The sequence below is a fragment of the Amblyomma mixtum genome, chromosome 3 (genome assembly GCF_055824585.1).
Source record: "Amblyomma mixtum isolate Tamu chromosome 3, ASM5582458v1, whole genome shotgun sequence".
NCBI classification, from domain to species: domain Eukaryota; kingdom Metazoa; phylum Arthropoda; class Arachnida; order Ixodida; family Ixodidae; genus Amblyomma; species Amblyomma mixtum.
This window is the reverse complement of record NC_143014.1, coordinates 112063721-112076266: the sequence shown is the minus strand read 5'-3', so window position 1 is coordinate 112076266 and position 12546 is coordinate 112063721. Positions and strand designations below refer to the sequence as shown.

The 12546-nt window shown below is 47.9% G+C and overlaps 1 protein-coding gene across 2 annotated transcripts in view; it reads right to left on the bottom strand.

Annotated features, from left to right (window-relative positions):
* Positions 1-12546, bottom strand: part of LOC149351416 (uncharacterized) — a 241766-nt gene that overhangs the window by 7086 nt on the left and 222134 nt on the right. Inside the window, exons 5-12 of one of the 2 annotated variants that reach the window (XM_089580744.1) lie at positions 12045-12158; positions 10595-10811; positions 9414-9593; positions 8475-8619; positions 4246-4515; positions 3790-4071; positions 3093-3191; positions 562-2038 (exon numbers count right to left, since the gene is read on the bottom strand). In XM_089580744.1, coding sequence (XP_089436870.1) covers positions 562-2038; positions 3093-3191; positions 3790-4071; positions 4246-4515; positions 8475-8619; positions 9414-9593; positions 10595-10811; positions 12045-12158 — 2784 coding nt within the window. The remainder of the gene's footprint in view (positions 1-561; positions 2039-3092; positions 3192-3789; positions 4072-4245; positions 4516-8474; positions 8620-9413; positions 9594-10594; positions 10812-12044; positions 12159-12546) is intronic. The other variant, XM_089580745.1, reaches the window with a different exon arrangement.

Here is a 12546-nt window from a genome sequence, read left to right as displayed (position 1 = left end):
TGTGCCTGACGTGTTCAGATATTATGACCTAGAATTGTTTCGATTGCAAACAGAAAATGAAAATTTCAATTATCTCAAATACTTAGCCATCACCTAATCATGAGCAACAAATATATGTTCACCTTACCCACCCCTCCCAAAGCAGACGTCCAATAAAACAAAACTGCTGAAATATGGTCTGAGAAACTCCATTAGGTGCCTTTCCAGCACCTGCTTTTCTTTTACCCCATAAACATGGACAAAGATATTTGACACTGTGTTTTGAAAACAAGAGTTGTGAAAGAATTAGAATATTCTCTAAAGCTGTTTAATAAGCAATAAAAAAATTGATACGTGATCATATCCTACAGTAATTGTTGTGAATGCATCTTAGAATTTGATTAATCTTTCCTTGGTGTGTAATACCGCTGCCTTAAAAAGATGGTCATGCATATCAAAGCTATTAGAAAACACCATCGAAATATCCAGGTTTTTGAGAGGAAAAAGGAAATAACCCAGAATGAGGAAACATGCTGCTAAGGATGCTTGATTAGCTAGGTACTGGTAGAATGGGAACCGCACCTTCTTGAATGAACCTCTTGCTTTCATCGCAGCGACGGTGGCTCACGGTAGTTCCTTCGTCGAGGCTTCTCGGAAGCGACGTGTGTAAGCTCATGTGGCATTCATGCGTCGCGAGCTCGCATACAGTTTCTGAGCTCTCTGGCAGACTCGTCGACACTCCCGAGTCGGACGGGCTCGATATGGTGTCCGGCTGTTGTGGTTTGCAAGGCACGCTTGAGGAGCGCTTTATGCTGGTGCCATTGGTAGGAACATCACAGGAGTCGCCGTTGCCTGTGTCCATCGACAGGTCTTCTTCTGAAAATCTGAAATCTCCTTTCAGCTTGAGGCAATCAGCAGATCTGTGAAATGGAATTCGATACAAATTCTCCATAGAACGGTTGTTCGGAGTGGAAGGCACTGAAGACGGTGGTGTAACGTCGACCAAGTTCTGAGACCTAGCTCGGAACGGAAGCTTACTGAACGCCGGTCGTCGTTCTCTGCCCATAAGGACGGCCTCTTCCGCCTCCGACATTTCTTCCACTTCCTGGCGCCCATCAGCCGAGCTCGAGCGCTTCTTTGTCAACACCTTACGCTTGGCGTCCGCCAGGGTTGATGGCTTGTCAGGAGTCTCGGTCGAGCGCTGCCTGCTGGCGACAAGGCTGCCTTTGGTGCTGTTCTTCCAGCTCGACTCGGCCTCAGAAGACACGTCTTCCGGGAACTCTTCTTCGCAAGGAAGCAGGTACGGCATGAAGGGTCGCAGTGGAAGCGGAGTTCGTTTGGTCTCCGCGCTCTCACGGACGCTGCAGCTGCTGTTACCGCGGTCGTTGTCGCACTTGCATGGCTCCAGTGGGCGCATGGCAATGTAGTTGCTGTCGCAAACGACACTCGTGTGCTCGGACGAGCTACGGAAAGACATCACCTCGTAGCTCTCCCCGATAGTGCCTGTGGAAGGAGAAGAGTGCTGGGCTGTCTTCTTCAGCGGTCCAGTCTTTTCAGGGCTGTTTAACTGCTTTTGGTTGACTGAAGGAGATGCTGGTGGCAGCACCTTCTTTTCAAAAGTACTTTTAGAGCCCTTTTCGGAGTCACACTCTTCTGACAGAGAGGACAATGCACAAGTGTTTTGATAGAGTGGCAAGGACTCTATAAAATGACAGTTGACATAGTCTGAACACTGTTCGAGTTTCTTCCCGTCCGGCATAACCCCTAGTATCCTATTTCTCTTCAAGGGTTCTCTACATATTGTAGATGGCGCGCAGCCCTTTGAGCACTGAATCGTAGTGGCTTGGTTATCTTCGGAGGATGACCTTTGGAAGCAGGGGACTAGATTTCCGGCCCAAAAGGTAACTCGATTGCATGTACAAGCTGCTCGCATGTAGCTGCACGCATTGAAATCTTGGCACATGGAGAGGGAGTCTGGCATCAGGTTGTTGCCACAGGAGCAAGCCAAAGGAAGCCCAGCAGTCCTTGCCCCTTGAGGAGAATCTTGTGAGGCGTGCTCCTGCGCACAGGAGACGAGAAAAAAAAATTGAGCATAAACTTCCCAGGTAGCACTGGAACATTTCAACGATGTTATTTTTTATTCAATTTTCGTCAAACGCTTGTATCAATGTGCTAATGTCCTTTTTTTCTAACTTTTTTGTAATGTTACAAATAAGCGTTATTATTACCCTCCTCTAAGATTAATTAAACATTTAAACAATAAAAATGAAACGTTGGTGAAAATGGTAATGCAACTCTACACGAGCATACCAGTTACGAAGGTACATAGCTTAATCTCTTAGTAAGGACCAGCAACGAGAGCGACACTAGATCTCCACAATACAGCACAACATGCAACTCATACACTCACCTCCGAACGGACACCGTGCATGAAGCTAATATACCCATTACTGAGCGGTGTACCATGAGTCAAGGGGCGAATGGGCAATAAGCAAAACTTTCTTGCGACATTATAGGGTTGTGGATGCAATACATGGCAGGCAAGGGCCATATGACAGCATGCTTGCGTGGTGACAAGCGACAGTGACTCCAAAGCTTTTCTAGCTTGTTGTGTGCGAAACAGCATGGCGAATTGGCAATCGCAGGGTCTTACTTACCTGATCTGGTTTCGTCATTCACCCGCTGTAGAAAATTCTTGATCGTCGATGTCATTGATTTTAAATTCCCTCCGACGCGCCCGTCTACCGCTCCACCTTCGAACCAGCCGTTTGCAAACGCCACAACGATCTACTAGTTGTTTCTTGTTTTATAAAAAAAAAGAACAATCGCGCAAAGACCCACCCCGCGAGCAGTCCTCTGCAGCGCCGCCATATTGGGTCGATTGAGGCGCCCCCTCTAGGTCATCAAAATTGCCAATGCAGCAACCGTGGTATTATACTAAGTGGTTACATTCCCATCGTAGATTCTTGGTTCTCATGCTTGCCATGCAGGGACAGGCAGCCCATACCTATGGCCAAGGTTCTCATTAAGCATCCATAATATGAACAGCCAGCCGCAACCGCACCAATGGAGGCAATGACTCGTACACTGAGTATCTCTGCAGGATATACTACCTTGTATTTCTTAGGGATGTCATAGTGCATTGCCACGTCTAGGCTGGGGTCGTTCGCCTGCAGGTCTGGAGCAACGTCGGCAGCATTTTTGGACTGTTCCTGGAACAGTGTGAATAATGCTGAAGGTCAGTAATCCGAATGAAGAATTTCAAGCACTTTTATATTTTTAGCGCTAAACTTTCACAATATTTCAATAAAACCGAAACGCATTTGCAAGCAGAAGATAGTCGCATCTCATTCGAAAAACCGCAATACTTCGACGCTATGCTTCTGCATATTTGGTCACTTTGCTCCTTGGCATGCTTGCATAAGACGGGGGGATATTCCTGGGATATTCATGACCCCGCCTTCGTGGAGTAATTATTCGTCATCTAGTACAGATATGAGTGCTTTGTTCGCGTGCAGCTTTTTGGATGTAAGGATGAGCGCCCGCAGCCTAGAATGATGAAAGGCCCCAGTTTATATAGCAAATACATATTTACCCCATATTTGCCTGATCCCAACGTGCAAACAACTTCCTCTAAAAGAAAGAAAAGAGAGCTGCGCGAGGTTAGAGAGAGAAAAAAAATTTAATCGAACCGGAAAATTTTTAGTTGTGTTTTTGGAACTAATTGGAAGCTCTAATGGGAATGCCCAATTGAATTCAACTTTTTGTTGTCTTTTTTGCCTGGGTGCCCTTAACCGCGCTGCCTCTTACCTTCAAGTAGAGGTTCGCCAGAGCTGCTCGTGGTATGTCGTAGTTCTGATACTGCCGCACGTTGCACGTGCAGGCTGGCCTTGGCTGTGGCGTGGCTCGCTTGGGCGACGCAAGCGGGGAGTCGCTAGAGCCGGAATGCGCTAGCGGTGTCTCGGCGGAAGTCTGTGCGACCCGGGCGCTGCAGACACATGGAGCCGCTCCGAAGCCATGGACAGCCGGCAGCATGGAATCCACGACCGGGGACGGTGTCGCCCCTGATGGCGGTCGAGTGCCCGGATGGTTCTGTGAAGCCGTGTCTCAATGTAATATTCGTTTTTTCGCAAATCAGCACCCAAATCAGCATCGGTCTGTGTACCGTCACCAAGAACACGCGCAACGTTATTTCACACTGCCATCACTCACTCTCACACACACACTCACACACATGCGCACACAAAAGGATGGCCTTAAACTTACTCTAAACAGGTCGCTGTCCGTGTGGATGACACTTCGTGGCTGATCGTACAAAGACTCGAGGAAGCTTCTGGGCACGTTGTACTCGGAGGAGCTTGTGCTGGCGCCGCTCGTGCTGGCACTGCTCGTGCCGCTGCTCTGGGAGCAGAGCGAGGCGCGGTCCGAGGGTTTGCCACCGCGGCAGCTGCTCGCTTGGGACGCTACGCCGCTGGTCGGTCGGCTACCGGTTTCCGTGATGCTCGGAGACCTTCCGTGTACGGCCACGCCGGTCGTCTGGTGGGAGAAACAGGGCTTACAGAACGTCCCATATTGCACACATGACAGTTACCGGCAGACGCCTTTAACAGAACGCGCTTTTGTGCTTTCCCTGTGTAGTCAGATCCGTTAAGATATCGGGAGATTTAGTGGTCACGTGACCACTAAATTTAAGTACGTTCCGAATGCCGGATGCAAAATTAGGAGGACACTTAAGATCCGCCTTAAGGGTATGACGCGACTGCGCTAATGGTTATTTGCTTGCTTTCTTAATTAGTATCTCTTTTATTACACGCACTAATTAGAATACATCTGTAGGCGTACTAGACCACCACGTGAAACACCAGAATACACGCAAGTTTTCCCTCTAACTAAGTCCAACGAGTATGCCTCAATGGCCTATATGGACAACATGTCGGACTCGCAACCCAAGGGTCATGGTTCAATTTCCAAACAATTACCGCAATTTTCCTTTCAGCGAAGTTGATTTGCTTTACATCCTTACATGTCATAATGGCATTTCAGTGAGGCTGCGGTATCACGGTCACAATTTATCTGATTTTCAATTATTTTCGCGCCACACCACAACGTGAGACATCAACACCCTCTTGATAAGTCATGCATTAATGCGACAACGCGCACGGCTTTTTCTCCTACTTTCCCTTATGCTATTCTAACGCGACTGCGTTAGAATAACATTCTTTAGCAAGGCAACAAAAGGGGCCACTTCGTGCTTGATGTAAAGAAACATAAGCTCAGTGTTTTTACACGCAAACCACAGCTAAGAGGAAAAGAAGCGCTATCATTAACTCTGTTCAGCAACGAGGAACCAGAAACGTACAGGGCTATGCAATGCAAAAGGGCCGTAATCTTTTTTTTTCTCCTCGAATGTTCGTTGCAATAATAATTAATTTTGTTTGCGTACTTAAGGTGCTCATAAAGAGCATTCCTGCCTAGGCAGTGTGCTCAATTATACAGTCAATAAAATTAGAATAGGATGTCAGACATGCGTTGGATACATACAAGCGACCATAATCTAATATTTCATGAGTATAGATACAAGGTAATGCACGTTGAAGCTATTAGGAATAAAAATGTTCTCACCTGTATTATTAAACAAAGTGGATTACGGTTTACGGGGTTTAACGTCCCAAAAGGTCTCAGGATATAAGGGACGCCGTAGTGATGGGCTCTGGAAATTTCGACCACCCGGGGTTCTTTAACGTGCTCTACTGACATCGCACAATACACTGACCACTAGCATTTCGCCTCCATCGAAATTCGACCGCGCGGCCGGCATCGAACCCGCGTCTTTCGGGTCAGCAGCCGAGCGCCATAACCACTGAGCCACCGCGGCGGCTATTGAACAAATTATGAGTATTAAAAATACATTGAAAGCGCGGTGATGTACAGAGGCATATGCGGCAGTTATTATAAAAGGGTGGGTGGTTTCTTGCCTGGGCGCTGTTCAGGTGCTGCGGTCAGATCGGAACAGTGAAGTGATCAATGTAAAAGCCTCTGTAGAAACATACACTGTAAACAAAAATATACCCAAAAGGGAGTAAAAATGGTGGCGGCCACCCGCTTTACTCCATTTGTGAAAACATTTACTCCATGTGTGGGGAGTAAAAAGGTGGAATGTCCTCCATTTTACTCCTATGAGGGAATAATGGAGTTAAAATGAGGATTTACCAGCATTTACTCCAGTCTAGAAAGGGAGTTAATTGTGCCAAATACGAAATGGAGTAAAAAACACCATTTTGTGCAATCCGCCCCGCCACCTAGCGTCTCGTTTGCTTCTGCTCAGTCGTCTGATAATGGCGGTGAGTGAAGACCGCTTGGTTACCATCGTCGCTGGATCTCCGTTCACTTCTGCTCCTTCACGGGCGCCTGCCGCGGTACAAGATATCGGCTTGCCGCCGTTTTCCGCTACAGTACGGTACATAATTGAATTGGTTCTGTGAAGCCTCCAGTGCTCTAACCATACCTAATTTTCCTTTGTTTGTGTCGCCACCCGGTTACAGCCCCCGCTTAGGCCTAATTCTCACAGGCTTTTTTCAGTGTGGTCCTCGCAATGTATTGCAGCAGATTATGTTTTTCATAAACATGGAAATGTGATAGAACATAGTGTCAACCCTGAGCTCTTGATTGAGCTCATGAGGCTACATTTTTCCTGAGTCATATTGAAAAGCCAAGCCTTAATGAAGTGAATATGGAAGCAAACACTGCCATTAAAAACTGCCATCAGGGGTGTTTTCAACTTTTCTACTCTGGTTTTTATTTAAATATAGCGTGGTGCATGACCGTGGAAACTACCCAGCTACTCCTTCTCAGTTTTTAACTATTGATTATAATGTTACATCCCTTTACCTACAAACAAGGCCAACCAAACGAGCTCGTACAGCAAAGGGAGACGACAAGCAGACGACTCCTGCCGCCTACGCTGCCACTGGGCTTGCAGACGGCGAATAGAATGCGGGACGCGGAGTTACATTAGGGCAGCGCAGTTTCCCAAGTTGGGTTGCCGGCGGCCCGCAGAGCTATTGCCCGTTTCCACCGCTGTCACTGTAAAGGCCGGTTCACATGCAAGCGACTGAGCGATTGAGCGGCGCGTCGCAGCGAAAATTTCCAACTTGTTGAAACCTCGCCGCTCGTCGCAGCGACGACTCAAAACAGGTTTTTCCGCCGCGGCGACAGGATTCGCTAGCATTTTCGCTGGCATGTGAAACAGGCTTAAGAATGAGCCTGAATGAGGATAAATAAACTATAAACATCACGCCATTTTCGGGCTCCATTTCTATAAGGGAGTAAAAAAATTTACTCCTTTTTCACTACTTAATAACTCCCTTATATAAGGGAGTAAATAAAAAAACACCATACATATGGAGCAAAAAACCTCCTTTTGGGTGTGTGTTAGAGGACAAGCCATTTACTCCCTTTTGGGTGTTTTTTTGCTGACAGTGTACCATCTCGGAGTTCACGCCTAACCGAAAGTGGGACAAGGTTCAGCATAGACAACAAACACTGGACGTCAAAATAGCAACGCCTTCCTAAATATCGGTTGCATAAGGTGCATTTTAACTACTCTTGGACGCGCTCAATCCTCGCACCCTCAACTGATGTCAGATACTTGCACACAATACTATGAAACTCCAGCTTCTAGAGTACAAAATACTTGTAAAGGCAGAGAAAATGTCCTTTAGATTTGAACTGTTCCGTTAAGCGTGCGATCATGCCATGCATGTCCATCGAAGCCATGCATGTCCATCGAAGCCATGCATGTCCATCGCCATGCACGACCATCGTAGCTGAGCTTACAGTATAGGTATACACCTAGGTCACGAATGACATTAACACGTCGTATACTGGAGCGCTGTTGACAAAGTTATTGTGAAAAAGTAGTTCTTTCTTTCTCTTGAAAGAAGTAGCTACCGTTTTACTCTAATTCAATATTAAGGCGTTTATCCCGCACCACTAAATCATTAAGACGGCACGCAGAAAACACCAGTATGCTAACCTGAAAGGGGTGACTCGATTACGTTTAATTCACGGTGAAAAAAATGTAAGAGACTACTATTTAGGTAGCCGCTATATCTCGCACATATTCCTCGATGGGCACACTATCCTATGCTTCAAAGAAAGGGTTTCGAGGCTTTCAAACAAACTCTGCACTTTGTTAAGACAGACGTGAGGCGCAGAAAGACGGGACAAGAAGGACGAGTCGAGGGCTAACTTTGATTTCACGACCTTCGCTACTCTTCCCCAATGGCGAACCGATGTCCAAACGCTACCGATCAGGGAAGAAACTTCCGGTGGGAAAATGCTTCCCTCTCAGCGAGCCTGCCAGAAGTTTGAAGCTCGACTTCACCAACAGCTTAGGATCGTCCATTTTTTAGGAGCAATGGTGACAGGCGATTTTAAACAAGCGCGCAACAAAGGCTCGATCGTAGCTGACATGGATGGACGGAAGAACTCACCCATGCTTGCTGGGGGTTCGTTTTGAGGTCCCCTGTCCACTGCGGGGGAAACCATCGGCTGCCGTCGGGCGACCTGCCACTCTGGCTCGGAAAGCTACAGCGGGCGCAGTAATGGCGCCCACACTTTCCGCAGTGGGTATATGTCCTGTAAGAAACACCGCTCATTACACAGCTGAGAAACACATGCCATGCACAAAATAGTCTGAATCACCACGGGTGTCTCAGCTGGAAACAGCTTCTGAGATGCACAACGTGCTGCACTCAAAGAATGCATGTCTGTGAGTCATTCACAGAAATGTAGAGAGAAAAATATTGAAATAAAGAGTTGAATAAAATTGAACCAAATCTTGACTGTCTGGTTTGTTACCACGTTACAATTTGGCGTATTGCCAAAATAGGATTCAACGAATAAGGAATGAATATTAACAGCGCTATGAAACGCATACGGTACGAAGTCGAAATCGGTCTCTTCACGGAAACTACTGGCATTTTTCAGCCTTTTTTTTTTTGCTGTTCTGAGACATTTAAGACCAAGTTGAAATTTTTCGTTGTCTTCACCGCTGTGTCACTTTTTGTTTTTCGCAAAGCAGTCTGGGCATTTCCAGACACTCTTCAACCAGCACTGAGCATCTCTGTCAAAAGTTCTCAGACCAGAGCACGCGAGATCGGAATATTGGCAAGCCTGTGTCGTGGAGATTTTTCGCACTATCGGGGCTCTTGAGGCTTTTGGAAGCGAAGGGGACATCTATTTTTACTGGGCACTGCATTGTTGCCCCACACAGAGCCTTAGAGGACGAATGTCTGGGCTCACCGACAACGTTGTGGGCGTGGGTAATAGGCTGGGAACTTTGATCAAAGCGGCACATTCAGCGCCAGGACTAATGCAGAAAACAGGACATTTATTGCCTCACACGTTGTGTCAATATCATCATTACTTACCACACTGCGGGTGCGCTGCCAGGCACGGGCAGAGGGCTGCTGACTTGGTTTTCAGACGTGTCCTTGGATCCCGGAGGCTCTTGAATGTCGCTAATGGTCAGTGACACAGTGTCTGCACTCTCAGCGTCACTTGAAGACACACTCGGCGCAGCTCCACCTTGTGACGCACAGGAAGGCCACCTGCGGAAATCATAATACGGTGTTGACGTTTTCGATCGTATCCAATTTTGGGAGGCTTGAATTATTTCACTTCACTTTATCTTCAACGAATATTTTCGCACTGAAATTGGTAGGTTTTAAGTTTGAATGATTTCACTTCACTCTGAGTTCAGCTACGCTTCTTTATTGTGCTCCTTGAATAGATTAGTGGGTTTACGTTAAAATTATGCAAATCTTGAGATAATATTGGCAATAACAATATTTGTAAGCTTAAAAAAAATGTTACTTTCACTGCATGCTGAATGCTAAACCAAAAAAAGAATAAAGTTCAATCACTGAGTCGAATAAAGAGGCAATAAAAAAGCGGAAAGGCAGAGGCACACACCACAGCACAGTGACGCAGTATTCTTGGCTGGGACCACTTTTTCTCGAAAAGCAGTTCTTTTTGCCGTCACATAATGCAGCGTTGCTTAAAATGACGAACACCGTATTATAAAGAATGAGCTATTAGAATCTTATTTCCGTCCCTTTTACCCACTACCTTTTTCCGGTTTACTACAGCCGCGCTTCTTTTCCAGGTGATAGATTAAATGGCCTCGCTTCATCATGGCCAGAAATTTTCTTGTTATGCAACCAGACCATTGCGCGGTATTTTTTCTTTCGCGCTGCTTAATTTCTTTACTTACTTTTCGCGCACACCGAGCCAATCACGTAACTGACCGGGGAGTTTGCACATGATGCTTATTTTCAAGGCTCGCGCGGTCACTGACCCCCTGCGAAATAAGCAAATTCAGGAAGCGTGAGTTTAGCATCATTTGCTTCCCAGGACTTGACCTTTTTTCCTCACAACTTTTTTCTTTATTCCGGTGTGAGCTAACCAGAGGCGTCCTTAGATAAGGGAAAAAGCACGTGATCAGTATGAGCATGGAAAGCGCAAAGAGAGAGAGAGAGAGAAAAAATTGCGACAAGCAAAAAAAAAATAACACCCCAGGAGAAAACTTTTGCTTGACTGGGCAGCGCACCTGTAGTGGACCTTGCAGAACGTCCTCGAGCGGAAGAAGTCGTCGGGCGTGGGAGCGTCGCCGGCGAAGCGCACTATCTCGAAGCAGGCATCGCAGGAGCCGACGTCTGAGCAGCCCGAGCTGAGCAGCGGCCTCCGGGACTCGCTGCTGCTGCACTGGCTCGACTCCTGGGCCCGGGATCGAGGCTGGAGCGACATCCGCGACGGGGTCTCCATGGCTGCACGGCGCGGACAGAGCGGGGAGCTCAGTGCAGCCGCGCGGCAGCGCAGCGTGAAGTGAAATCGTCGACGCTGGCGCAACGTGAAAAGGGGGCTCGAGCTGCGCTCACGCCCTGCTTTCAAAGAACTCGCAAGGCGGAAACGAAAGGTGGCGCAAACGCATCAAGGTACTGGCTGCAGCTGCCAGCGGTTTTCTGTCGGTTGCCAATGTTCGAACGCGCTCTAGAGAGGTTAACGTGGAGGATTTGAAATTGATTTCAGAAACAAGGCCTAAATTGTTGTGCACGTTGTAAGCAGATATGTGCAAAGAGCAGAGAAAGGTTGGCTTTTTTTTATGCGAAGCATATTGCTAGAGCTACCACTCACGCCGTCGCCTTGGGACCCCCACGTGACACCGTGACGTCACACCACGTGACATCGGATGAGAGAGCCGGCCTCCACCTCGCGCCGTCGCCGTGGGACCCCTAGCCGTCACGCCACGTGACACCGTGACGTCCCACCACGTGACATCGGATGAGAGCCGGCCTCCACCTCGCGCCGTCGCCGTGGGACCCCTACTAGCCGTCACACCCGCGCATTCCCACGCATTTCGAACGCGCGTTCACACTCGGTGTAGGTGAAACGCTCGCTCCACCGGGCAGGCAGACGCGGCTTCCGTGGCAATCCAGGCGCTCACCCAACGCGCGTCTCGGGGTTAGTCGGCGTTCCGCTGTAGCCATGCCGTTGTCTTCCCCCACGACGAAGGCTTCTAGTGGTTTTATTAAAATGACCAAGTATTCAACCAAGGAAAGCCATGTATTACCAAGCCTAGCCACTAATATGCTTCGCATTCCCCAGGCTTAGCCAAGCTGAGCCTCAGCAATTTTTTTTTCACCTTCCTTTCTTTTTTTTCAACCAAGCAACAAACTTGTGCGAAGAATAACAGCGCTCGGTAGCTCGAGATAGACGTCTCAAGCCTTTTTTTTTATGCTGTCCTAGCAACAAGTCCTCTTGTCGAAACGCTGGCAAGCACCCTGAGGTTTTCCTTCCCTTGTTCACTTTGTGATTAGCAACGGCGTGACATTATGTGTGACATTGTTTTGCTTTTCCCCACAGCAGTGTCTATACTCTTGGCGCAAGCGCAAAGTAAAGAAAAAACAGTAAAAAAAAAAATAATGAAAAAAAAAACTGTTCTGCGGACACGCAGCGCGACAGGAAGTTTCTGCCCGCCCGACAGCCCGCTTTAGGCCGACCTGAAGCCTTGCAGGGGAGCTTCCTGCGACTGGCCAGCTTCCCTCGGGACGCCGCTTCGAAGGCCTCGGCCAGCTCCTCGGCCTGGTTGGTGTGCAGCACGTGCAGCCCTTCGCCTGCGCACACACATCAAGGCACGCTCTGTCGATGGTGCTGCGACACATTTCACCGATACGATTTCATGCAGGCGCCGCAGACACGTACAACTGAGGAGACGGCGAGTGGTCGATGGCAGTTGGGAAATGCCAATGAGATGTTCGCTGTTTTTTTTTTTTGTTTTTTTGGTGGAACATGCTAGCTAACATCGACGGGGGATGTGTGGCAGTCTTTTGCGGTACGATATGAGCATTCTCAGCGCCACATAAAGATTCCAAGGAGTTTTATCCTCCTCGAGCACTATTTTTGTCCTTCATTCCTGAGAGAGAGGCAGCCATGCAGTAAACCTGGGTTATGGACTAGTTGACGATGCATCTTTAGCAAACAACGCGACACGACAATACGTCA